Source organism: Acomys minous, assembly GCF_964271855.1.
Source record: "Acomys minous genome assembly, chromosome: 13".
NCBI lineage: Eukaryota > Metazoa > Chordata > Mammalia > Rodentia > Muridae > Acomys > Acomys minous.
The window spans coordinates 4460716-4488371 of record NC_140495.1 but is presented as its reverse complement, the minus strand read 5'-3'; the positions used below and the strand labels follow the sequence as shown (position 1 = coordinate 4488371).

Genomic DNA, 27656 nt, shown 5'->3' with positions numbered 1-27656 from the left:
GGCACTTTCCCTCGCAAGCCGCCAGTAAAGCCCACGCCCTGCCTACCGTCTACCCAACCAATGGAATGGGGCGGGACATCCGCCGGCGCCTAGCCCCTTCCGGAAGTGACGTTGGAGTGTCAACATGCAAGATGGCGGCCCATCACCGGCAGAACACAGCCGGGCGGAGGAAAGTTCAGGTATGGCGGCCCGGCTCCGCGGCCCTGGCGACGCTGCCGTCGGGTAGGGTTCCCCCGCGGGCGGGCGGACGCCTCGGGCCGCGACCGGCGGGGTTCGACGGCCGGAGGATGGCGGGGCGGGGCGCAGCGGCGCGAGGGGTGGGGCCGCGGCGCCAACGGCCTGAGGCAGTGGCGGGCGGACTAGGAGCGCGGTCCTCGCGAGCGGTCGCGGGGAACCGCTGTCCCCGGGAACCGCCGTCCCGGGGCACCGGGCGTGCGGCGGCGCCATGGGCCTGCTACCCGCTCACCTGCCTCTGCTCTCGGCCACCTTCCTCGGGAGCAGCCGCGACCCGGCGGCGGAGGCCGCGCGGTGCCCGCGGGTGGGTGAGGCCGGGAAGCGAGGGGCCTTGCGGGGGCGTGGCGGGGCCGGGTCGCACGTGGGAGCTCTGCGCTGGAAGAGATGACAGTTTCCCTTCCCTCGCAGTAGGCCTTGCTTCCCGCCTGACCCCTTCCATACTCACTGTGCATCTTCCAGTCTTCCTTTTAGTCCTAGTCTCCGAAATATGGGACTCGCCAGGGGTGAATGAGTTCCCTACCCTACACAGTGGGTGCTTTGGGTTTCCCTGAATCACTTTGGTTCGGTATGTGCTGAGTTCTGCTTGCTGCCTTTTGGGCTAGGGATAAAACTCAGTTGGCAGAATGCTTCCTCTCCTGAGCAAGGTTCAGTCCCCCCTGCACCGCCTAAAACCAGGCCTGCCCAGTACCTATCTGTACTCCTAGCAAGGGTGTGTGTGTGTTTCTTTAGTGAGGGCGGGGTGGAGGGAATCAGAAATTTAAGGTCATCCTCCAGTATCTACCAAGTTTGAGATCAGTCTGAGCTACAGGAGACCTATGCGTTTAAAAAAAAAAAAGTTATCTGCTGCCTTTTATCTTAAGGGACCGGAGACTTTTTTCAAGCCCCACTATGGGTGTTTGCCTGCGGGTATATTGTATGCAGCTTGAAAAGATGCATTCAGTCATTAGACATTAGGCGGGTACTGAGTGCATAGATTGGAGGGGAAGAGACTGAAAAGGTTTAGCAATTGATCACCAAACACTCCACATAGTGAGCTAAGTGTTCGGAAGTGAGGTCCAAAGGACAGTAACCCCACATAAGGTTGTAAAGTTGTGAGGTTTTCTGAATAAGTGTCCTCTTTAGATTGCTGATCTCACTGATCAGTTCATTGTTCCTGTATGCTCACCAGATGGGTGTTAAGTGATTAAAACTGGGGTGGGGAGATGGCTCAGACTGGTAAAGGGCCTGAAGTACAAACATGAGGGTCTGAATTCCTACCCCACTTAGGCATTCCTGTCCCCTCACTTAAAAAGCTAGCGTGTTGCTTGGCATTGTAATCTCAGCTCTAGGGAGGCAGAAACAGGAGGACCCCTGAGTGACGGCCAGGTGGTCTTGCTGATGGGTAAGCTCCGGGTCCAGTGGACACATAAGTGGAGAGAGCGATAAAGGGAGACACCAGGTTAGCCTGTAGCCTCCACATGCATGTCCATACATGTGTCTGTATGTGTATATACATGCACAAATAAATCTTACAGAATGAGTGAAATTAAAAGAATCTAAAAATCCCTTAGCTGTCCCTGAATAGGTGTTGTTTTTCTTTTAAAGGGCATCCTCAATGGGATTGAAGTAACCCCAGCTTCCAGGCCAGGTGATGAGAGTGCTGGTTCCAGCTAAGTTTTAACTTAGTCATTTTCCACACACTAAGATGGTGGTTGTTAATAGAGTAAGGATCACGGTTCTCTCGGTTTGGGGGTAAAGATTTAAAAGACAGGGGCTGGCAGGAGGGCTTGGAGGGTGAGGCTGTGGACAAGCCGGAAGACTTGAGTTTGATTCCTGGGGCCTGCATGATAGGATGTGAGAACTGGTTCCAAGTTACCTCTGACTTCCAAAGGTGTTTTATGGCACATATACACATATACATGCTTTATACTCAGTGTAGAGAGCACTTGCCTGGCTTTCACAAAGCCCTTTATTTCATTCTTTAGCATCTTGAAAAAAAATTTAAGACAGTGTGATAGAGAAGAGTGGAGAAAGTGAAAATGGGCCACAGCGGGTGGAGAAGGGCGTTTAAAGGAGCTGGGTGTAGATCAGTGCGGTAGGTGAGAGAGGAGGCAATTCCACTCTTTACCAGCCAGACAGTGGAGCTAGATTTGGTGTGCAGCAGCACGTAAATTGTGATTAGACACTGCTCCTATCAAGAGTTGAAATTAAGCTAGGCGTGGTGGCAATACCAACCAAAACAAAAAACAGCTGAAATTAGCCTGCTAAAGAGAAAGTTCAGAATTTGTCTAGTAGGTACAGACGCAAAGTTAGAAGCCAAGGAGACTGATTTCCTCTCCTTGTGCAGAGAAGGGTACATGCATGCTTCTTGCAAGATGAACCCAGAAGTGGTACAAAAGTATAAAGTCTAGTTGTCCTTCACTGTCCCAGGGCAGCAGCTGTGTGGAGTTTCCTGTGTCCCGCTGTCCTGGGGCTGCTCAGCCTGCTCGCTCTGCCTTAGCACAGTCTTCCCACAGGAGCTGAGCATCCTGTGCTACGTGCTTTCAGCTGTTTCAGATCCCTGTTCTGCCAAGGTGGTGACACCGGAAACTCCCCAGCTACAGCTACAGGTTGCTGGTGCTTCTCAAAATTGCTGTCACATGGGCCACATTCCTGACCTGTTACTTTAAACAGGGCCATAGCATTTGCTACTTTGTGTCTTGTTTTGCCATAACTTAAAGGTATCCCCTTCAGCCCACAGTTAGTTACTTGTTAAAATGTGTCTCTCCTCTGATGGTGGCACCGTCCTTTAATCCTAGCACTCAGGAAGCAGAAACAGGCTTGATCTACACACTGCATTCTAGGTCACCGAGGGCTACAGAGTGAGGACCTATCTTTCCACAACATCACATATATGTCTATAATCTGTCTATTTACCTAAGGGTATTTGTTGCAGGAATATTGTTATTGTGAGAAACAAAATACTAAATACCCACCTTTGGAACTCTATGTAGTTTTTATGCATGTAGCAGGTCACATGGCAATTATCAAAAGTAAACTAGAGGCTGGGAAGATTATGGTAAAGTGCATGCCACATGAGGATCTGTGTTCAGGTCATCAGTGCCACATAAAAAGCCAGGTGTGGCGGTGTGTGCCAAAATGTCAGCATTGAGAAGGCAGGGGCAGGAGGAGGACAGGCGTTTGCTGGCCACCTAGTCCTAAGGAAGTGAGAAACTCATGCCTGGTCTACAGAGCAAGTTCCAGGACAGCCAGGCCTACACAGAGAAACTGTCTCAAGAAAACAAAAAAACAAAATAAAAAAACCTTGGGAAGACAGGTGGTCTGGGTAAATAGAACATGGGGCTGGAGAGATGCTCAGCAGTGAGAGCCCTGGCTGCTCTGGAGAGGACTTGGGCTCAGTTCCCAGCACCACGTGGTGCCTCACACCCATCCGAAACTCTACTTCCAGGCATGTGATGCCCTGTTCTGGCCTCTGCAGCACACATTTGGAATGCATATGTGCATACATGTGGTGTACCTATGTACGCTCAGGCACATGCTCATAAAATAATATACATCTTTGTTTAATATTCACCAGTATATACTTCGGTGTTTTATTGTTGCTGCTGTATTTTGGTTTTGTTGGAGATGAGGTCCCACCATGTGGTCCCTCCTGTCCTCTCAGCTTCCTGAGTGCCGAGATTATAGGCATCCTCACTTGGCTGGTTTTTCTCACTTTACATATATTTTTGTTTATGCTTGTAAATTATAAAAAAATAAAACCTTCCATTTTGGAAAAGTGGGAAAGTGAACATATTTTGCCTTTTGGCTAAAGTGTCGTGGGTGAAGAAAACAGTAACCCTGGGTTCCAAAACTTAGGTACAGACGGGCCTTGGGATTGTAATGTTGTTAAATAAACGGTGGAGAAGGGCCCACATACAGGGCTCCTCAAGGGCAGATGTTGTGTGAGTGTGAGTGGGAAGTGTTTTCAACTCCTGGGCATTGCTGTGTTGTAACCATTCAGCTCTGGGCCATAGCATCTGCCCTTACAGCTCAAATGCAGCCATGGAGAGCCTATAATGTACAGGGTGCCTGAGCTCCAGCAAGACCAGTTCACAGACACAAGGCTTAAGCTGGATTTCTTGTTCAGGCACTTAGTACTAACTCCTGGTTTAGAAGAAGGCAAACTAAGAAGAAAGAAACAGCCTAAGTGTCCCTCAGTAGAAGAATGGATGAAGAAGCTGTGGTACATTTACACTGTGGAATACTGCTCAGCTATTTAAAGAAAGGAATTTCCGAAATTTGTGGACAAATGGATTGAACTAGGAATGATCATAATGAGTGAGTTAACCCAGAAGCAGGAAGACTCACATGGTAAATACTCACTTATGTATCGACACTAGCCCAAGGGGCATGTCCCATGAAAGTCTTCACTTACCAGGAAAGTGGGACAGAGGGGAGGACATCCTATTGGGACTTTAGGTGAGAGAAGCATGGAAGAATGGGGAAATAGAAGGATCCAGAGGGTTCTAGAAACCTACAAGAAGAACATTACGACAGGCGGATTTGGGCCCAGGGGGGCTGCTCAAACTATGGCACCAGCCAAGGACTATGCGTGCAGTAAACATCGAACCTCGACCCAGATCTAGCCAAGGGGCAGGACATTCTTCACAGTTGAGTGGAGAGTGGGGTCTGACTTTCACATGAACTCTGGTGCCCCATATTTGACCATGTTCCCTGGATGGGGAGGCCTGATGGCACTCAGAGGAAGGATAGCAAGCTACCAAGAAGAGACTTGATACCCTATGAGCATGTAGAGGGGGAGGAGGTCCCCCTCAGGAACAGTCATAGGGGAGGGGAGTAGGGGGAAAATGGGAGGGAGGAAGGAATAAGAGGATACAAGGGAGGGGATAACCATTGAGATGTAATATGAATGAATAAAAAGGGGAAAAAAGGCAAACTAGAATGTGTCCTTAAGAGTGTATGTGTGTCCCTTCATATATGTGAGTGCAGACTGTGTGCCACAGCACACATGTGAGATTAGAATGACCTCTGGTGTCCGTGTCCACTTCCCACCTTGTTTGGACGTCACTTGCCAGTGTGTGTGCTGTGTAGCTGCCCACAAGCTTCCGGGGCCTCTGCTGTCTCCACCTCCCATCACACTAGCTAAGCACTGGCATTCCAGATGTGTGCTGCTCAGCCTGCTGTTGTGTGGCTTCTGGGGATTCCACCTCATGCTTGGGCTTACATAGCAGGCAACTTACTTACCCCACTGAGCCAGTTCTCCAGCCCTAAAATACCTTTTAAAGATCAGCTGAAATAGAGTTGCAAACAGAAAGTCATAACACGGGGCTGGGCAGAAGGAACAGTTGGAGGATAATGGTAAAGATTTAAGCAGCTAGACAGTGACACACATTTCAAGCCAAGTGTCGTTGATGTGCTGGTGTTGGGAGAGATGTGAGAGGATGGGATGATTCAAACGAATGGGCGGATCCGATAAAGCAGCAGACATAGTGCTAGCTGGAGCATATCTACAGCGGCAGTGACTGGGAAATTGTGTAATTCTTTCAAACAGCAAATAGACTAAAGAGACAGGGTCTCACTATTCAGCCCTGCCTGTTCTGAAACAGAGACCGCCTGCCTCCTCTCCTGCATCTGGCTATAAGGGCCTGTGCCACCCTGCTAAGCAGAAGTGGAATTTTTGTGCTGGTCAGAGAAGGCCTCACTTGAGGTGACTTCAGGCTTTGGAGGAGAGGAAGTGAGACATCACTAAGCGTCCAGAGTGAGAACAGTCCAGGAGAGTATCCCACGTAGATGAGCTGGCTTAGGACTGAGGCCTGGGGTCAGGGAAGGAGGAGCAGAAGGTGCCCTCAGAGAGGTGGCTGCAGGCCAGATGGGGGGCCAAGGACAGCATGACACACAGTCCTGTCACCCTCGCTCCCGCCCCACTGTTGTCAGTGCTCTCAGTTAGCCACAGTTTGAAAAGCGTACAGAGTGAGAGTCCTAGGGATGGGTGACCCACAGACCGTAAAGTCCTGAGGAGCAGAGCACCCATCCGTTGACTGAGAAGACCACAGGAAATGTGGAGCTTTTGGGGGGGGTGCGCTTTCATTCTGGTGTCTTTTAGACGTCCAAATACAGTGTTCAGCCTTGAAGAGCCTGAGGGAGTTTGCCCAGGGTGCTTTGAAGTTAGGGGAAGGGAGTGGGTCGGGTCCTCTGAGAACAGCTTGTAGGAGTCGTTCTCTCCCGTCCACCATGTAGGGCCAGGGGATGGAGCTCAGTCTGCAGCTTTGACCCAAGTGCCTCTACCCACTGAGCCACCTCTCTTTTGTTTGGATTTTTGTTTGTTTGTTTTTGTTCTTTGAACTCATGGCCTAGAACTCAGAGATGCTCTTGCCTCTGCCTCCCAAGAGCTGGCTTTAAAGGCATGCACAGCCTGGCCTGGTCCTCCCTTTTTTTAAAGTGAATTTTGTATTTGTTCTATATGATACCCATAGCCATTTTTATATGAAGATTGTTCTATTGCTGTGATTTGCAGAAGGGGCTGCCTCCAAAAATGCTGGCGCCCTAATCTCTGAGACTGGTTCATCTGTCATGCTGTATAATAAGGGGCTTTGCAGATGTGACCATGTTACAAGTCCTAAAACGGGAGTTTGGGGGGGGGGGATATCTGGTAAGCCTTAAGTCAGAGTGCTTTCTCCAGCTGGAGATAGGAGGCAGAAGATTGGAGGTTGAATTCCAGGTGAAGATGGGGGAAAGCATGAAAAAGAATGCAGGCAGCTGTTAGGAGCAAAGAAGGTCCAGCAGGCAGTTAGTGACCAGGGACCACAGGGCTACAGTCACATCAGCCCCAGTGAGTACGGAAGCATGCTCTTTCCTAGAGTCTTTGCTGAAGGGGACAAACGTTCTGACTGCTCCGTTGAGCCTGTGCGACCCTCTGCAGAGGGAACACTTGAGCCAGGCCTGGACTTCAGCCTTTAGAAAGGGAAGAAGGGCACGTTTAAGCCCTTCCATTTGTGTCCTTTGAAACAGTTGTGATGGAAACCCTATCCGGTTTCCTTGAAGTAAAAGATGCTGGTGGTGATGATGAATGAAATGGGTCAGAGAAAGCCATTATTTGATACACAAACCAGAAAAGAAATTTTAAGTGGTCAGAAGAAGAGGTTTCTCTCTGGTTGTTTCTGCAGAAACTACCATTGACCCTTAGGATATTTAGTTTCTAGACGGGGGCAAATGAGGGAGCGTCTCTCCCACACAATTGCTGAAGAATTGAGTCAAACAGTTACTCTGCTATTTTTCTCCTGTCCCAGTCCCTTTAATTGGCCCTTGCAAAATAATATGTTTCTTACTAAAGGCCTGTTGCCTTACAAAGCTCACGTGCCCACCCCATCATTTTGTGGGCAAATGAGAACACTCAGATACGAGTTCTCAACTCTGACTTCCAACAGTCCCAGTGAGATTCTAATGAAGTAACTGCTTCTGGCCACGTTTCTCTTGGCCTGCTGTTACTTAGAATCTGTTGTTTTAAAACAGGGAAATCCCAGTCGTTTGCTTTTACAAAGAAGACACAGGAGCCAGATGCAGGGGTGAAAACCTGTTAGCTCAGAGAGGTAGACAAAGCACCCAGCTGACCTTCCTTTTCTGATGTCCCAGAAGGAAAAAGCCAAAAGCCCCCTTTCACACTTTCTTAAATACCCTGCGACTCAGTGCATCTCCTCTCTGTTGACTCCCTGTCAGTTGGTTTCTTGCTCTGCCTCCTGACCTCAGGTTAACTTTATTAAATCTTGTGTGCAGAAAGCTCTTGATGTGCTAGGGCTGAGTCACACAAGATACAGGTCTTTACAGTTCACAATCTCGGGGTTCTCAATGGGATCAAATATTCCACAACAGGATACCGCCCCAGGAAGGCTTCTGTGCTTGCCCCAGAATGCCCCACATTTAAAATTGTGCCTGGCACTTGGTGGGTACTTAATTAATAGTTGTTTAGAGTATTAAATCCCAGGACTGGGGAGGTGGCTCCGCAGCTAAGCACATACTGCTCCTATAGAAGACTCCATTGGTTCTTAGCATATGTCAGGCAGTTCACAACTACCCGTAACTCCAGCTTCTAGCACCAGCTCCTGCCCTCCATAGGCAGTGCACTCACACATGCACAAATGCGTACGTATAACCATAATTAAAATAAAAATAAATCACATATTAAGTCTGGGTTGTTTTTGTTTGTTTGTTTTTGTTTTTTCTGTCTTTCTGTATCTAGACTTTTTTTTTTTAATAACCACAATGAGTTTATTGGGATGGTTCCCATTTGTCTTGATTCAAGTGTTTTTGTTGCTTCCTCTTCTGCAGTCTGGCAGAGAATAGTGGAGGCCAACACACAAGACTAGCATTTGTGCATGGCTAAAGTCCTTGAGGGTTTATAGTGTCCTGGGCATCTCACAGTAGGAACTGTGGCTCTGCACTCAGACCCTGTATTTCCTCTTTTCTTCTGGAGAAGGCACATTTTTGAAGACAAGTTGTCCTGCTGGACTTGGAAGAAAATTTTAATGTGAAACATCTTAAGAACCTAACACTATGTAAATTCTACCTCCCTTTAATGACCACATACGTTGTCTTTAGAGTAAATTTTTAAATATTTGTTATTATTATGTTGGAGTGGGGTTCGCCTGCCATGGCACACGTGGAGGTCAGAGGACAACCTTGTGCAGTCAGTTTTCTCCTTCCACCTTACGTAGATTCAGGCTTGCAGGCTTGTGTGGCAAACAGCTTTACCTGATGAGCCATCTTTCCAGCCCAATGTATGGTAATGTGACCTTTTCCTTATTAAAATACTATTTCTATTTTTTCATTGTACTATAGTTTATTGAAAAAAATACAACAGTAGAACTGGATGTGGCAGCACATTCTTGTAGTCCCAGCACTTGAAAAACTGAGGTGGGAGGGTTAGGAGTTCAAGGCCACCTTGAACCGTATAGAAAGTTCCAGGCCAGCCAGGACTACATGGTGAAACTCTATCTCAACAAAACAAAATTAATCATAGAGTTATAAAGTAGTAAAGGAGGTCCTGCCAAAAGTAAATAGAAAGATAATACAGATTGTGTAAAAGACAAAGAAAGTTCTTTTGTCTACTGATAGACATTCAAGAAGGAAGAAAGAAAACAGACCCAGCAGTATCTACCAAGGGATTGTCTGTGGACATGAAGCACCACGCTTGCTAAGTGCACAGCAAAGTCAGTGGTGGGCCAGAGGACCAAATCCAGGAATGTCACAGCACAAGAAGATCCTAACAGCTTAGGGGATAGCCTGGGGTAGGGTAAGGTGTCTAGGAAAGAACACAAAGGAGGCCACTTTGAAAGAGACCGAAGACGTGGGATTCGGTGGTGACAGTAGGTGCTGGAGGGACTGAAGGAGGCATTGTGCACAGACATCGTCTTTGTTTCTTCTGTGTCGTGCATGAGACAGAGCGCAGGCCTCGCACATGCCAGGCCACTCTCAGTCAGCCCTCATATCTAAACTTGTGCTTCAGTCTGAGGGTAGAGGAGAGCCCTTTCCAGTGCTGCCAGGGCTTGAGCTGGGCTGTCAGTGATGCCTGTCTTCTCTTTAGTCTTCGTGGAGTAGATGAAAAGAGAAACCATTGGCTTGAGGTTACTGTGGTGCTGGGCCTGGGCACTGGTAGGCTGCACTCACCGCGCTGGGCTTTGGCTGTGTCACCAGGTTTCCTACGTTATTCGAGATGAGGTGGAGAAGCACAACCGGAATGGAGTCAACGCCCTGCAGCTGGACCCGGCGCTCAGCAGACTCTTCACTGCAGGCCGAGACTCCATCATCAGAATATGGAGCGTCAGCCAGCACAAGGTGAGGCAGATCACCAGAGCTCTGCAGGCCTGTGGGAGCACAGCTGCGGGGAAAGCTTCAGAAGTATTCTTACTTAACTCGAAGGTGCCGTAAACTGGTTTGCTGCAAGAGTTCCCCTGCCTTAGAGCAGCAGAACTGTTGGCATGGTGGGGAACAGTACTTCCCACAGGGTTTTGGCTTAATTATGAACCTGAACGTCTCTTGATAGCCATGCTGAGAAGAGAACAAGGAGTGGTGCGCGTAGGAACTTGTACAGGGATTTGTTTCTTGTGATTCAGGTCCCCACAGCACGCTAGGGTCTCACCGCTAAGGTGGTAGGTGTGAAACCATGAAGGCTGCCCTCTCCTTCGCCTCCTCAGGGCTCTGGAGGCTTGTTGTTCTTTTCTAGTGCTGAGCATCAAGTCCTGGGCCTTGTGCGTGACAGGCGAGCACCTTCCACCCCTGAGCTACACCCCAGCCTTGAAAACCTCTTCCCTAAGCAGGAGGCCACTTGAATGCATGGGAAGGGAGGTTCTGCAGTCAGGTGGGAGGGAGCTCTTGGGTTTGTTGGAAGGTTGTATTGTGAAGGAGGTAGAAAACAGCGGCGGCGGCAGTGGAGTGTCTTCTGGGCTCTTAACTGTGTCCCTGGCCCTTCATGCTCACCAGGGTCTAAAGATGAACAATCCCTTCAAAGAGGCTATCACTGCATGAGAACCCTGATGTCCAGTAAATTGGGGCTCAGCCTAACTTCAGAGCCCTGGTGCCAGCACCTGTATTTTCGACTCTCTGTCTTTTTAGCCAGCTCTACAAGCCAGTGTTCACTGCAAAAAGAGAGCCATTGGCACAGCCGCCAGCTAAGGCTTCTCCTGTGGCCTCAGTCTACAGGTGCTGCTGCCCTCTTACACAGATCACAGCAGTGTCAGAACTATGAAAGTAAGAAGTGTGCGTCGATGCTGCCTTTGTAGCGCCCTGGGGACTCATGTTTGAATTAAAATGCTAACTTCTTGAGATTTCAGTATTTTGAACAAATTTTTAAAAATGCAAAAGAGCTTACCTACAAGATCTGGCCGTCTTGCCCTAAAGCATCTTTCCCCTGGTCTTTATGACAAGATTGCACAGCCGCAGTTCTTAGACAAGCAAAGAGCTGTCCTCTTGCCCTTGACATGTATAACTTGCCTGTTTGGGTGTGGAGCAGAACCTGACCCTGTCTGTAAGAGGCTCTGGTAGTTGAGCAGCGGCTAGGAGTCTGGTGACTGGATTGGGGCACCGCTGCAGGTGGTGTGTCTCAGACCTCGTCTTCTTCTCTGAAGGGCAGGCAGCATAGGAATTCACTAAAGCAGTTCCAAATGGAGGTGGCAAGAAGCTAAAAGCCCTTCCTTGCTTGTCTCCTTTTGCCTGTAGGCCAGACTCCTAAGCACAAGCAGCACTGAGTCAGCTCTCCGAACCTCAGGCTCCCTGCATCCTTTCTGTCCTCCAGCTCTCTGCCCCATGCCATGCTAGCCCAGAGCTTGTTCCTTTGCCACCAGAAGGTAGAACGCTTAACCTTGGAGACGTAGGCTTTCATCAGGGGAGGTATCCTGAAACAAACTTGCCCCACATCAGCTCTCTAGAAGCACCGCCTGTTCAGGGACAAGCCACTGGCAATTTAACATAAGGATGGTCGAGTGTCCTATCAGCTGAAGAATCTGAGCGCGGCTGTACTTTGTTGTGGGTGTTGCTCTCCTTTGTAAACTCTGGTTTTCCATTTCAGCAAGATCCATACATAGCATCCATGGAACACCACACGGACTGGGTGAATGATGTTGTTCTCTGCTGCAATGGGAAGACGCGTAAGTTCTTCTCAGACTTCTTACATTTGTTAACCCTGTTTGATATATTTTTCAATTTTTATGTAAATGGTTTGTGTGTGCAGGTTTGCATGCATCTAGAGGCCAAGGCTGAGATCAGGTGTCGTCTTCTGTCCTGACACACCGTAGTGTATGAGACAGTCTCTCACTGATCGAGAGTTCATTAGTTTGACAGATTGGCTGACTGTTGCATTCCTAGGATCTGCAGCTTTCCAGCCCCCTCCTCACATATCTCTTTGAGGCATTGTTGGGTAGGTTCTGGGAAGAGCTTTTAGGCGTGCGTGTGTGAGCAGTAGTTTGAAGTAGCATCACTTCTGTTGGCTGTAAGATAGCCTTATAGTTGTGAGTCATTCTGTCAAGGGCTCGGTTGACTCTTTGTCTCTTGTAGTAATATCTGCATCCTCTGACACGACGGTAAAAGTCTGGAACGCACATAAAGGGTTCTGCATGTCCACACTCAGGACACATAAGGTAATGTCCACACTTCAGTCTTTATGTCATAGTGGGAGCTCAGTTCTTTGTGGCTCGTGGATCATAGTATGTTTGTTTTGTTATAGGATTATGTAAAGGCCTTAGCGTATGCCAAGGATAAAGAGCTGGTCGCATCGGCCGGGTTGGACAGACAAATATTCCTTTGGGATGTGAATACTCTAACAGCATTGACTGCCTCAAATAACACTGTCACAAGTAAGATGTTTGGGGAAAAAAATTTTTTGAAAGCACCCTAAGTTACATAAAGAATGGTTTATACAACATTTTTGACACGTTACGTCTAGACAGCAGTTCATATTTTGAGAGAACATAAAGCTTCTAGCCCCCAAGAGTGACTGAGCTAGTTCATCACTGTGCTGTAGACTTGGTACCTTCTGCAGATGGAGCCTGGCTTTCCCATGTGCGTGTGCATGTGCCTTTCTTAGCTGCATGGCTAAGGTGTGAGTCCCTGCAGGTAGAGGAGTCTGCCTTATCATGCTGGGTATCTCTTTAGCATGCATAGTGTCCCTGCACCAGACACACACGGCCAGTGTTCTTGAAGAAGCTGATATCTGGCAATGCAGGCTCTTCTCTAACTTCAGAGTCCTGCTGCATTTGAGTTAATGGCCAGGATGAGAAGTGCTCAGGGAGAGAACGTGTCCAGTTCAGCGGGGCTGTTGCGAGCAATCCGGAAGAGTCCAGTGGTTCTGGGAAAGCCCAGGCAGGTGAGGGTGCTTCTAGAGGAAATGTAGAGATGTTCGGTGTGGCTGCTGGATAAACTTCTGGGTCAGGCTTACACAAATGTAGCTGTGAAGTTCAACACTGCACTAGCCCAGCCCAGGCGGAGGAGTTCAAGACATAGACTCAGACAGCGAGATAGATCTCTGAGCTCTGCGACGCCACCGTTTGTTGTGACCACAGGTGCTCCCATGGCATGGCTGACATAGTTATAATTGACTTAGTCTGTTCCAGGAAGGGCAGTGGGAAGACTGCTGTTTGTAACCTCTTCGGTGTTGTTTTGCCCAGAAGTATGTGTAAATATAAACCCCTTGTTCCTCTTGGGGTTTTTTGTTTGGTTGGTTTTGTTTGTTTTGTTTTTCAGGGATCCAGCAAGTAGGCCCTGGTGGTATATCCTTAGTCTCCCTCTTGTAGGGCCTGCCTCTAAAGTACAGAGGGTCAGGGACTTGGCTCAGCAGGCATAGATTCTGCCAAAGCTGGACTGGCTTAGACTTGTAAGGGGGGCTCTCACCCGAGGTTATGAGTATAGAAACCACACTAGTAATAATTGACATTTGTTGACTGGTTAGAGGCGGGCATTTTAAAACTCTCACATGGGCTAACTCCTCCCTCCACTTACTGGCTACTAGGGTGTGTGTCTGAATCACTCACATTGGAAGGAAAGTTTCCCTTTGGCTTCCAAATCAAAGGGCATAGACATAATTTTAGCTAAAAGTGTTACCTTGGATTTTTGTTTGGGGTTTGAGTTGTTTGTTTGTTTAATCTGATTTGTGTATGAAACGGTGTTTTCATTTTGTATTTCTCTGAATAATAATGAGTTTGGAACTGTTCAAGCCCACCTTTGAAATATACTGCTTATGTGGGTCAGTTTTAAATGGCAGCATACTTCAGTTTAACAGATATTTATTGAGCACTTACACATACTCAGATCCAGAAAAAACACATACATTTTGATGATATTGGTATCTGGAATTACCTCTATTATAGACAGATCTCATTTCCCTAAAGTATTTGTAAAGACAAGACTTTCTAAGTCAAATGTGTAAGTTTATGATTTTTGCTGACAATTTTGTTAACATTGATCTCTCTCTCTCTCTCTCTCTCTCTCTCTCTCTCTCTCTCTCTCTCTCTCTCCTCAATAGCTTCTTCTTTAAGTGGGAACAAAGATTCCATCTATAGCCTGGCCATGAACCAACTGGGAACAATCATTGTATCAGGGTCCACTGAGAAGGTAAGGGAAGCCTGGCTAGCAGCTTTGAACCTAGGAAAATGGAGCCGTTGCCTCAGCTCTCACATACATACACAGAGCTTGGTGAGGTAGCATGCTGTCATCCTAGCACTCCGGAGGCTCAGGAGGATCGCTTGAGCCCAGGAGTTCACTACCAGCCTAGAAAACATAGCTAAATTTCCTATCTCAAAAGAAACCAAAAAGGGCTGGAGAGATGGCTCCGTGGTTAAGAGCACCGCCTGCTCTTCCAAAGGTCCTGAGTTCAATTTCCAGCAACCACATGGTGGCTCATAACCATCTGTAATATTATCTGATGTCCTCTTCTGGCCTACAGGTGTACATGTAGGCAGAGCACTGTATACATAATAAATAAATAAATAAATAAATATTTTTTAAAAAGAAACCAAAACATAGCCAGATGTGGTAGCATATGCCTGTAATCCCAGCACAAAGGGAAGTAAGGCAGGCAGATCTCTATGAGTTCAAGGCCAGCCTGGTCTACAAAGCAAGTCCAAGACAGCCAAGCTATACAGAAAAACCCTGTCACGGAAAACCAAGAAAGAAAGGAAGGAAAGAAGGAAGGAAGGAAAGGAGAAAGAAAAGAATGAAAAAATAAAGCAATAACCACCAGTAATTTTGTCTAGTGAATGATAAAAGAAATGTTAGTTGTATATGTAAACGTGTAGCTGTACAGCTGCTGTGCGTGTAGTAATGGGAGCTGTGTGGGGTTGGGCGTTAGAAGTGTATCCCTAAGGTTACCCCACGGACAGCATGCTGGCTGCCGCAGTGTCCACTCTTCAGAACCTAATAGTCATCATTTGGTGTGATGGTTCCCGTGCTTTCAGACGCTGGTGTGTCTGTGCTGTCTATATAATGCTCTCTAAAACCGCAGGTTCTGAGAGTGTGGGACCCGAGAACCTGTGCGAAGCTCATGAAGCTGAAAGGGCACACAGACAACGTGAAGGCTCTGCTGCTGAACAGGGACGGCACACAGGTGGGAGCTGTTTGCACACTCAGCTGACAGCCTTGGCAGGGGTTTCTCCTCCATAAGCCACTTGTGTGATTTACATCCTAATTTTCAGTCTTTCGAACACTAAATTTTGGCTCAGTAGTTAAGAGCACTTGCAGCTCTTGCAGAGAGATGGAGTCTCAGTCTCAACACACAGATCCAGCAGTTCACAACCTTCTGTAACTCTGGCTCAAGGGGGTTCCGTTCCCTCTTCCAGCCTCTGTGGCCACTGCGCACATGGTATATATTCACACAGATACACATCTAAAATAAAAAGCAGGATAGCTAGCCAGGTATAGTAGCTCACACCTATAATCCAGTTACTCAGGAGATGGAGCAGGAAGATTGCAGTGAATTTGAGACGAGCCTGTGTTAGATAGTGAATGCAGGATTCTAGCAGCCCTGATGCAGATGTGTGTACAGGGTCACTGCAGAGACAGACAGCTGAAGTGTTTAGCAGAACAGTGTGGTGCATTGTGTATGCCTCTGAAATAATCTCTTGTTGGACAGCTCACATTTTTAAGCAATGGAATAAGAGAAAGGTGAGGATGGAGGGTAGGAAATGTTGTGTTCTGCTAGCTCTCGTGGACAGCAGGTACTAAAGGAGACCCTCGGGTAGGGAGGAGTGCTTACATACAGGATACTGTTGACACTGCCTCATGCTGCACTGTGTGGCAGTGGCTCCTTAAAAGCAGCTGTTCTCACTGTTGCTTGCTCTCATAGCTATAGAATGCTGGCTTCTGTGCTGTGTTCATTCGATGCAGCATCTGTGCTCTCCCCTCTGCTTCCATCCGTGCAGTCTGCATCTGGTCTTAAGCTGTGTGGACTCCAGACCCTGTAGGAATGGGCTTTCTTGAGAGCATTGCCTCCTCAGAGTAGCATCTCTGTGTAGGGAGCCCTCCTTGGGCCTGTCTGTGGCCTGGTTCTCTCACACCCAGATTGGATCAGCCCTTCCCTTGTGAACCAGTTCAGAGAGGTGATTAAATTCCCAATGCTTCAGGCTGTTTTCGAGGAAGTCTTCTAATCTGTGTTCATTTAATTAAACCTATCTACAGTTTCCCGGGCTCCTTAAAATCAAGAGGCAGAGCAGTAAATCATTAACAGAACCATCCAAGTCTGTGCCCACGGCTACTTTTCTTTGAAGCTATTGCTAAATTTCATACTCCAGCACCAGCAATTGTTTGCTCCTTGGGGTCATTCTTTTTCCCAAGGAAATGAAGTTGTTATCCCTTCTTACAAGTTGTCAACAGCAACTGATCAGGAATACTGAGCGTGAGTATGAGTGTGGGACGACTCACCCATCCTGTTTCTGGCTCAGTGCACTCAGCCCTGATATGTGTGCCACCAGCTTGTTTGTGGTTGTTTCTCCTGAACTTGGGGAAGTGGTCAGAACTGCTAGTGTAAACACATAGCTCCTATGAGAGTTGTTCAGGGCCATAGGGAGTGAGTGGAGGTCTTGCCTAGACCTTCCTTCTGATTCCTATCAGAACCAAAGACCTGAGCCACTAGCAAGAGGGTGAGACAATTGTGACCCAGGATCCCAAAAGGCTCACTGGCCTGGAGCAGTGCCGTCAGACTTAGACATAGGTGTCACCCCCAGAAGCCTGCTGGGCATCTGCAGTGATCCTGCTGTAGTCCTTCTTCCTTGGGTCTGCATGGCACCCAAAAGTTTACATTCTCACTAAGTTCCCAGGGAAGTCATTAGGGTTTACAGAACCAGCAGGCAGCTGGGTAGAGGACAAGGGCAAGTTTGCTCAGGTGTCCCCTGCTGGAGAGTACATGTTGTCTTTGGTCATTTCAGACTGGCATGCTCCTGGGAGCACCCTCACCTTGTTTCCTTTGTTTGCAGTGCCTCTCTGGGAGTTCTGACGGGACAATTCGCCTGTGGTCCCTTGGCCAGCAGAGATGTATAGCAACGTACCGAGTCCATGATGAAGGCGTTTGGGCCCTACAAGTCAACGATGCCTTCACACATGTGTATTCTGGAGGAAGGGACAGGAAGATTTATTGCACAGACCTGAGAAACCCTGACATTCGGGTGCTGATTTGTGAAGAAAAAGCACCAGTTCTCAAGGTGTGTGGAGTTTCCACCTGAGGCTGGGCTGTAGGCCTGAGCAGCAGAAGCTGCACTAAACATGCACCAGGTGCAGGGTAGGGAGAGTCTGAGTGTAGACCCAGGTTGTGATGTCTGAGGAGTATGTCTGGGCCGTGGATGCCTTTCCTACAGGTAAATCCTAGTGATGCTGTGCTGGGCATGCTGCTGAGCCTGCCTGGCTCTCCTGCCCTGTCCCTAAGAGAAAGAGCACGACCACTTAGCGGTGCCTGTGAGCAGACAGAAAAACAAAGAGGCCTCAGCCTCAGCAGTGAGAAGGGACAGTCTCCTGCAGGAGGAGAGCCGCTCGCTTCAGACTGCAAACACACTGCCTCCAAGCAGCCCTGGCAGCTAGTGAGAGGGGGAGGCACTGGGTAGAGGGGAAGCAGAGGAGGCAAGTGTGGAAGGGTCTCTGCCCTGGGAGCTCTGCAGCTGCTGGGAGCACTCGGCTGTGGATGGCAGGGTAAGGAAGGTGGCACAGGCTGTCCTTGCCTCCTGCCACTCCAGCTGTAGTAGCCTCCTGATACTGGGAGAGAGAGGAGTGAGTCCATTTGAGTATAAATACACATCTTACATGTGCAGCATTTGAAAAGGCCAGAGGGCATGTGGTGATGTGATGCTGAGGGGAGGGCTAATTTCATACACATACACATTTTCAAAAAAGGAAAAGATTTGTTTTCCCTTTAAGGAAGAATGTAAGCCAAGCATGGTGGCCACCAAAGGCTAGCGTTGAGGGCACAGCAAGAACCTATCTCTGAGAAGTACACGCACACAGAGTATAAAAACTGGACTAGCAGAACCAGTGTTGCTTTTGTGTCAGAAAGTCCTTATCCTTTTGGCTTGGTCCACCTAAGTCCCAACAGTTAACTTCATTTAAAACCTTGAGCCAGGGCAAGGTCATGAGTTCAATTCCCAGCAACCACATGGTGGCTTACAACCATCTGTAATGAGATCTGGTGTCCTCTTCTGTCCTGCAGGCAGGATATTGTATACACAATACATAAATCTTTAAAAAAAAAACCTTGAGCCAGCACTTGGGAGGCAGAGGCAGGTGGATCACTGTGAGTTCAAGGCCAGCCTGGTCTACAAAGTGAGTCCAGGACAGCCAAGGCTACACAGAAAAACCCTGACTTGGCGGGGTAGGGTCAAGAACCTTGAGCGTGGGCAGCCAGGTATGGTAGCGCATGCCTTTAATCCCAGCAATTAGGAGGCAGAGGCAGATGGATCTCTGTGAGTTTGAGGCCAGCCTGATCTACAGAGTGAGTTCTGAGACAGCCAGGATTACACAGAGAAACCCTGTCTCAAAAATACCTTTGAGCCTCGCCATGGTTGGTACCTGTCTATGATCCAGCTGACACAGGAGAATCATGAGTTCAAAGCCAGCCTGAGTGACTTAGTGAACCCCTAAAAATATAAAAGCATACATGTGCACATGTACAAGTAAGTGATCAAGGGCGCTTGCCTGCCATACGTCCTGTCCCCTTTTGCAAGACTGGGCTCCTTTGGTGGAGGCCCCTTTCCCTGTGTGTCTGTAGCTCACTACTGCAAGGCTGGTGCTGACAGTGCAGTTGTTGACCAAGGATTGATAATCCCTGATGAATCGCTAGGCTAATAGCTTATCTCTGGGCTAACAGCTCAGTCATCAGCCCTTGACAAAGCAGACTTTTGTGTTTGGTTTCTAGATGGAACTTGACAGATCAGCAGACCCTCCTCCTGCAGTCTGGGTTGCAACAACAAAGTCTACAGTAAATAAGTGGGTAAGTGTGCGGCCACGCATGTGACAAGTCTGTACACACATGGTCCCAGATTTGCAAGTTCCCAGTAGCAGAGCTCAGCGTGGCCCCACTCACATGCCCTTGTGAATTCAGTGTAATCCTGTTCATGGGTGAAACGAAGCTTCTTTTTCTGTTACCAGCTAGGATATGTACTGGATGTGTTTAGAACAGAATGTAGCCTGATTAAACCAGTCAATGTTAGACGCTTCTGGCCTTGTAAAGGTGCACCTGAGAACAGGCAGTCAGTCAGCCATGTGTGGTAGGGCACGGCTGTAGTCCAACTCTTGGGAAACTGTAAGATGGGACTGCTGCATGTTCAAGGCCAGCCTGGGCTACATAGCAAGACACATTCAGTTAAACACACAAAGAATGAAGTCGACCTACCCCTAGCGCAGAAAGCAGGGGTACAGGTAGATCAGGAAGTCACGTCCTCATAGCACCCGCTCCTTAAGGAGCTTTCTTGCATAGCTGACTCGGAGCTGGCGGGGAGGGTGGTGCTGGTCAGCTACAGAGCGTGTGTGCTGATCAGTGATGATCTTAGCTGGAGTAGTGCAGCTTTGGGGCTGTCTTGTTACGGTTCTATTGCTGTGATAAAGCATGAAGGCAACTTACACCAGAAAGCATCTAATTGGGGACTTGCTCACAGTTTGAGGGTTAGCCTATGGTCATCACAGTGGAGAATGTGGTGGCAGACAGGCATGGCATTGGAGCAGCTACTGGCCTGGCATGGGCTTTTGAAACCTCAGGACCCACCCTCAATGACACTTCTCACAGGACCACACCTCCTAACCTTTCCTAAACAGTTCCCCTAACTGGGAACCCCGCACTCGTATAGATGAGCCTATAGGGGCATTCCTCTTCAGACCGCCACGGGGGCTTTGTGGGGCTTTGTTTTTGTTTGAGAGAGTGAAGGTTTTTTTTCTTTTTCAGAAAGGTCAACATTCTCTCCTTAATATTTGTTGGGGGTCTCTTGTGTTGGAGCCTGTGGTTGCCTGCTGTGCCTGGGGTGCTCTAACGTGGCTGTGGTGCCTCAGCATGCGCTTGTTCTGAACTGTGCCGTTCTTAACGCTGGGTGCCGATTGGCAAGCTGGAGAACATGAGTGATGAAATGATTCATTTTGTTCCTTTAGACACTGAAGGGAATTCATAATTTTCGAGCCTCTGGTGATTATGACAACGACTGTACAAATCCTATAGCGCCCCTCTGCACACAGCCCGACCAAGTTATTAAAGGTGAGAGGCCAAAGCACAGGCTCTCAGAGCGATGAAAGTAAGTGGCGGCCTTTGTTTGAATGCAGTGCTGCACACAGAGCTAGTGGCGTGTGGGCTTGTCCTTAGCACGAGAAGGTTACGGTAAGGAGTGGCGTTGTTAGGAGTGTTGTGTATTTGCTCACTGGCAGCTCATAACATGTGTGCCATGTGCCTTCATCAGATCAGCTCCCAAGTTGTCTCTTCTGCTCCCTTGACACAGTGCTACCCATATGCACAAGGGCGTGGGGCCCACGGGCCACCTACCAGACAAGAAATGAGTCTTTGGTGGGTTTTTATTAATGGCTATAGTGGTACAGATCATATGCACTGATGAGATCCATCCTCCCTCTCCTGCCTTTCCCAGACCTGATGATTGCTTTGTGTGGTTGGATCTGTGTGAGTGAGAGCTGTGGTGCCCCTGTATCTGCCTTGTATTTGACACTGTGTCTTCTAGGTCCAGTTGCTGCAAGTAGGACATGACATGTTTTGCTTTCAGTATAAGCTGCATTTATCATGTGTAGTATGGTGCTATTCTCAAGTTCGTCTTTTACCCTATAGCCAGGGTAAAATGTCCTTAATACTGTCCTTTGGCACAAGCCAAAGGTTATCAGATGTGAGCCTCAAATTCTATGTTTCGGCTGCCTGAGCTTTAAAAGACAGAGAAAACAATGTGTGTTTAGTGTTAGCATTATGACTGGAATCCTACCTGGCACACTGATCCATGACTGTGGCCTCTAGAGAACAACAGTATCGCAGCAGTGTGAGGGAAGGAAGGTGAGAAGCCAGAGCACATGCCGGCTGGCAGGCTAATTCAGTGCTTGCTGCTCGGCCCTGACAGCTCGGCTTCTAGCCTCATAACCATGTAAAGATGCAGGGGCATGGACCAGTGTGCACTGTGGCATCTGTTCCACACACGTGTGCCACCTAGGATGAGGAGTAGTCCTTTCTTCTTGTCCTTGCCAATTGTTTTCTTCCTCCTTTAGGGGGCGCTAGTATCATTCAGTGCCACATCCTTAACGATAAGAGACACATACTAACCAAAGATACGAATAACAATGTGGCGTACTGGGACGTGTTGAAGGTGAGTGTCTTTGGGATTAGAGGTTGTTAGATCATGTTCTCTGTACATGATAATCAAGATTTATTTGCAAGTTTTGCGTGGTAGCGCAGGCCTGTAATTCCAGTACTCAGGGAGGCAGAGGCAGGTGGATCTCTGAGTTCAAGGCCAACTTGGTCTATAAAGTGTGTCCAGGACAGCCAAGGCTACACAGAGAAACCCTGTCTCGATTTAAAAAAAAACATATTTGCATTAATACTCTACATGGGGGTAGATACTTTTGGATATTGGAGGTTGTGGTAGTTGACCTTTTTAAGTACCTAAACCATTTCCCTGATTTCTGTTTGATAAGTTATATCAAACACTGCTTTACTTTAAAGGGCTCCATCAGAGTTCTCATCCTTTATGCTATTGCCATTCTTGGCTAGATAATTCATTGAGTGTAGGAGAAGCTGTCCTGTCCTGTCCTGAGGATCCCGAGAAGCCTGAGTCCCTCGTCAACAACCGCTTGACGCTTCCCTGAGTACCCTGCCCCCCACCCCAGGGTGGGCCTGGCCATTCTGCTCTTCACAGGTGTCTCCACAGTAGCCAAGAGTCTCGCCGGCTCAGCGTCTCTAAAATGGAGCTAGTGCTTTTCTGCATGTGGTTCTGGTATCTGCTCTGAGTAGAACCCTGCTGTGCGAATGGGATAGCGTTGTAAGTTAGTGTATCATGATTGTCATCTCTATAAACAGCTTCTCGTGTGTGCATACAAACCTTGAAAGGTGTGCGGTCACATGACTGGGTATACTAAGCTTAAAAGGGTAAAGAAGTCAAGGAAGTCTAGGGACATGAAGGAGTGGGCAAAGCTGTGTTGTAGTGTGTAGCCAGTGACCAGTCACGTGACGCTCTGGACTCACCTGAACCCATTTCCTGTCGATGTCAAGAGCATGGTTCAGAACCATGCAGTGCAGGGCTCAGCACATAGGACTCTGCTACAGCAAACCGAGTGGATGGAAAGAAAGAATATGGAGAGGGTGAAGGAAAGGAAGCTATGAGAAGTCCTAGGTTTCTGTAGTGGATGAAAGTGGTTGGTATAGGCAGAAGATGACAACCCAGCTATCAAGAGAAAACGGTGGGCAGAGTCGGCCCTCAGCATGGGATTACAGATGATGTCATGGGAATTGTCGGCATTTTCAAGAAGAAAAGAAGCCAGGCCACCATTCCTGTCAGGGATTTTAGAAGGAAGCCACCAGTGTGTGATAAAGATGGGTAAGAAAACCAAGAGCCAGCGACAGCTCAAGGACAAATGAGAGTTTCAAAAAGGATCTGAGTTCATGTCAGACACTCGAGCCACACGCGTGGTCTCTGGGGCAGGCCCTTTAGGAGCAGCTAGTGGAGTCAGTGTAACGGTAGTGGAAGGGAGCATCGTCTTAGGTCGGGAGTTGGGCAAGGAGAGCTGTTTTGGGAAAGCCGTTTTCACTCTTATGCTTTGTGTGTTTGGGTGTTTTTAGGGTAGAAGAATTTGAGCCTGTCAGGAGGCAAATCCAGTAGGCGCAGGGGCTGTCTGTGGTATGTAAGTTATCCAGGGAAGACCAGAGCACAGCCAGAGGAGAGCAGGACAAAGGGGTTTCTGTCCAGGCGTGCTTGTGTGCTCACAGGCACACGCACACTTCCCGAATGGCCCTGATGGTCCAGCTGTGGCTGGAGACAGTGACTTGATGGTGGAGGTCTGAGGGCGACATGTCTGTGTTGTTCTTGTGGGTGTTGCTGTAGCTCAGATGAAGGCAGTGAGTGGAGCAGGGCTTTGGTTCCCAGACACCACAGGAGAGTGAATGATCTGGAGGGGTGCTGGCCAGCACCAGGGAATATGAGCGCAGTGCGGTAAATGACATAGGCTTCTGGGGCGTTGAGGTTTCCTGTGGCTTGGGTATGTTAGAGTGCTGTAGGCTCTCCCTGGGACATTACGGAGCAGTGGGATGTGGGAGAGTCCATGTCTGCCCGTGAGCAGATGGCTGGTGCTGATGTTGAGCTGAGCAGTCAGGAGGCACTCTGTTGGGGTTCAGGCTGAGGAGAGCTACAGCTGAGCAGTCAGGAGGCACTCTGTTGGGGTTCAGGCTGAGGAGAGCTACAGCTGAGCAGTCAGGAGGCACTCTGTTGGGGTTCAGGCTGAGGAGAGCTACAGCTGAGCAGTCAGGAGGCACTCTGTTGGGGTTCAGGCTGAGGAGAGCTACGGCTGGAGGCCACCCTAGCAGCAAGGGTGTTGATGGCATGCTTTGCGGGAGCTTGTGTATTTTTAGAATGAGAGGTTCCGAAGTCTTCCCTCCATCCCTCCAGCCATAGAAGTCTTAAGATACCAGAAGAGGAAAGTTCTCTGTTACTCCCTGGAGCAGCTGTTGTCTGAAAGAAACTTAACACTTTGTAAGGGAGCATGTCTAACATGTTGCTTGGTGACTTGTTTGAATTTACTTGATGGTGCTTCTAGGTGAAGGTGAAGGCAGCTTAGTCAGCACATTTCAAGTACAGCTCCTCCCCCCATAGAAAAGATGAATTTCAGTTTATAAAGATTGTTTTCTTTAGCAGTTATTTAAAGGCCTTGAGATAAAAGAAATTGTTCTTTTTGAAGAGTGCTTTAGAATTATTTAGGCAAGTACTTAATCACGACTGTTGTGCTTTCTTGTGCAGGCCTGCAAAGTAGAAGATTTGGGCAAAGTGGACTTTGAAGATGAAATTAAGAAAAGATTTAAAATGGTGTATGTTCCAAATTGGTTCTCAGTAGACCTCAAAACAGGGGTGAGTTAGCAATCAATAGTGATGTGATTTTGGATAATTGAAGGTCCTGAGCATGCCCTAATTATTCTTACGGAGTTTGATGTTTTTAGGTGTGTGCAGTTGCCTCTTTCCATCTTACTAAACTGTCACTTAAGCCTTTGGCGTCTGAGTGAAGGGAGCTGTAGTGCACTGAACCCTGGGAGGCGTGGCTTAGCACCTTAGTCTAGTGCACAGGTTCGGGCGCTGGGGAAGCGAGGGAGAGCCGCTGACACTGTTGCCTCCCACAGATGCTGACTATTACTCTGGACGAAAGTGACTGCTTTGCTGCATGGGTTTCTGCAAAAGATGCTGGCTTCAGCAGTCCCGATGGGTCAGACCCAAAATGTGAGTTAAGTGTCTTCCACTGAAGAAGATGGCTGATCATCTTTGCAAGTGTCTCTCGTGTGTGTGTGTGTGTGTGTGTGTGTGTGTGTGTGTGTGTGTGTGTGTGTGTGTGTGTTTTCAACGCAGGGTTTATTGTGTAGCCCTGGCTGTCCTGGAACACTCTCTGTAGACCAGCCTGGCCTTGAACTCACAGATCGACATGCCTCTGCCTCTGAGTGCTGAGATTAAAGGTGTGCACCACCACCCTGCTCATCATGACACTATGGTATCTTCATTCCACGTTCTTCTAAGAATTTGGTGTGTGGAAATCAGCACGTGTACAAATAAAAGGTTGCTGGCTTTAGAGGAGCATCTTCGTAAATAACATCATGTTGTTTTGTTTTTAAAGAGTAGCTAAACCAGGCATAGTGGCTCATGCTTATAATCCCAGCACTTTGGAGTCTGAAAGAATTGCCGTGAGTTCCAGGGCAGCCTTAGCTACAGTATAAAACCCTGTCTCCACAAAAAGGAAAGAAAGGAGTGACTGCTGGACAGCAATGTAGCATCTTCTCTGCATCACTTTCCAGATCTGAGTTCAAGTGCTGAGGCCTGTGTGTCTCTGATGTTGGGTTGGGAGCTTAAGGATGTGTCTTGGGGTTTCCATTGCTGTGAAGAGACCCCATGACCACGCAACTCTTAACAGGAAAGCGTTTAATTGGGTCTGGCTTACAGTTTCAGAGGTTTAGCTATTATCATCCTGGTGGGAAGCATGGCCAAGTGCAGGAGGAACCAAGAGTTGTTTATCTTGATGTGCAGGCAGCAAGGAGACCTCAGAGCCCACCCTCACAGTGACACACCTCCTCCATCAAGGCCACGCCTCCTAATAATGCCACTCCCTATGGTCCAAGCACTCAAGCATGAGTCTGTGGGGGCCGTTCCTTTTCAAGCCACCACAGCATGCGTGTTCCTGCTTGGTGCCACGTGCCTGTCGTCCCTGTGCTCACTAGTAGGAGGAGTCAGAGGCCTGGCCGAACTCACAAAGGAAAGAAAAAAGAATTGCATATCAACCTGGCATGATGACACACACCTTTAATCCCAACACTCGGGAGGCAGAGGCAGGAGGATCGCTGTGAATTTAAGGCCAGCCTGGTCTACAAAGCGAGTCTAGGACAGACAGGGCTACACAGAGAAACCCTGTCTTGAAAAAAACTAAACAAAAAAAGGATTTCCTATCAGTTTGAATAGTGCAAATTCAAAAGCAACCAAACCTGTGGGTATATGTAGTGTCTATAATTAGACATTGCCATGCAAGTCCCTCCTGAGAACCTGCCTGTCCCTTCAGGCGTCTGTTACTGCCCTGTCCTTAGGCTGCCCCTGCCCTGTAGTTTTGCTTCTGGAGAAAGCAGACGCAGGCTCAGAACACTGACCGCCTCCTCTGGCTTAGGTTAGAGCTAACAGCTCTGCTCTGTCTCCTGTTGCTCGCAGTGAACTTAGGAGGACTTTTGCTACAGGCTCTCCTGGAGTACTGGCCAAGAACGCATGTGACTCCCATGGACGAAGAAGAGAACGAAGTGAACCACGGTCAGTGGGTTACGTTCAGAAAAGTGAGAGTTGCTTGGGGCCAAGGGTACTTAGCACAGTGTGCCGAAGTGTGCCGTGTGTCTCGTGTGCCTGGTTGGTTGTCTCTCCCTTGTGCTTCTGAATGAGGGTGTGCAGTGCAGGAGGTGAGGCCACTGTGGTGAAAGAGGCCCCGCGTTTGATATTCAAGAAGCATAACCCAGCTGCCTCTGCACAGGGATGTCTAAGATACCTGCTTCTAAGTGCTGTTCCCTCCCTCTCTCCTCTTTTTCTGAGACAAGTGCATAGTCCAGGCTAGCGACAGTTGCCGTAGATCCTCCCAGCTCTGTCTCCCACGTGCGAGGGCAACAGACAGTGCCATTGTGCTTGGTTTCAGGGAGCTAGGGGCCGCGGGGGACCGTGCATGCAGGTCAGGTACTGGGCCAGCTACATTTCTCTCTTGTAGTAAAGCCCTGCATCAGGGGCTGTGTTTCATAGTGGGTAGCACACTGCACTTCTGATGAGATTCTCTGATCTTATATGTAAAGTACCGCATTCTTTTTTTCAAGAACTTAACTTTTGCTTGTTTTATACCTTTATTATTACTCTTTTTTTAATATTTAAAAAAGATGTATGTGGATGCACCAGACACCCTGGGGCTGGAGTTACAAGCAGCGTGGGTATTGTGGACAGAACTCAGGCCTCTGAAGAGCAGCCAGCCCTAGCTCTGGCTGAGGAGCAAGTGCTCCGCTTGAGATGTTTTTCTCTGCATGTATCAGTTTTCCTACGTGTATGGGGCAGGGAGGGGGCAGCACTTGTGTGCTTCATGCCCACGGAGGCCAGAAGGGGTGTTGGGTTCTCTAGAACTGGAGTTACAGATGGTTGTGAACCACTGTGTGGATGCTGGCAACCAAATCTGGGTCCTCTAAAAGAGCAGCAGTGTTCTTAACCACTGAGCGAGCCATTGCTCCAGCCCCAGGATTTTTTATTTTTAGATGTTGGAATATTTACAGCCTGTGGTGTTCAGGGTTTGGAAGCTGTGGTCTCAGCGCTAACAGCCTGCCTGCCTCTTTCATAGTGAGTGGGGAGCAGGAGAGCCGAGTCCAGAAGGGAAATGGATATTTCCAAGTGCCCCCCCACACCCCTGTGATCTTTGGCGAAGCTGGAGGTCGCACGCTATTCAGGTATGGATGAGAAAGACCAGAGGCCCTGCCTAAGAAAGGCCTTGCTTGACAGACCAGCCCTCTTGATAGGAAGTGCTGCCTAAACAGGCATGAGTGGTTGTCACTAGCTTCTAAGAGTGTCATCTCCTTGAGATAGTTGATGCCTGGTGCTGTGAGTGTTCCTAGAGACGGGCCAAGGTGAGATTGGAACACACACAAAGATACCTGCCTCCACTGTGTCTCTGCTGGTACTTTGACACTTGCCCATGTGCCTAACTGCCATGGGCAGAGATCAGATAGCATCAGAACAGCCCTGCCTATAAGAGACTGG

At 48.5% G+C, this 27656-nt stretch overlaps 1 protein-coding gene across 5 annotated transcripts in view; it reads left to right on the top strand.

Annotated features, from left to right (window-relative positions):
• The first annotated feature begins 35 nt into the window (after positions 1-35).
• The window catches only part of WDR48 (WD repeat domain 48), a 34063-nt gene continuing 6442 nt past the window's right edge, over positions 36-27656 (top strand). Inside the window, exons 1-16 of one of the 5 annotated variants that reach the window (XM_084751853.1) lie at positions 125-179; positions 1819-1861; positions 9904-10044; positions 11774-11852; positions 12259-12341; positions 12428-12557; positions 14222-14310; positions 15200-15301; positions 17166-17390; positions 19091-19165; positions 20314-20416; positions 21418-21515; positions 24156-24263; positions 24530-24626; positions 26091-26186; positions 27241-27346. In XM_084751853.1, coding sequence (XP_084607979.1) covers positions 11795-11852; positions 12259-12341; positions 12428-12557; positions 14222-14310; positions 15200-15301; positions 17166-17390; positions 19091-19165; positions 20314-20416; positions 21418-21515; positions 24156-24263; positions 24530-24626; positions 26091-26186; positions 27241-27346 — 1370 coding nt within the window. In that variant the 5' untranslated portion in view covers positions 125-179; positions 1819-1861; positions 9904-10044; positions 11774-11794. Of the gene's footprint in view, positions 180-392; positions 539-1818; positions 1937-9903; positions 10045-11773; positions 11853-12258; positions 12342-12427; positions 12558-14221; positions 14311-15199; positions 15302-17165; positions 17391-19090; positions 19166-20313; positions 20417-21417; positions 21516-24155; positions 24264-24529; positions 24627-26090; positions 26187-27240; positions 27347-27656 lie in introns of those variants that run through there. The other 4 variants (XM_084751852.1, XM_084751854.1, XM_084751850.1 and 1 more) reach the window with 4 other exon arrangements.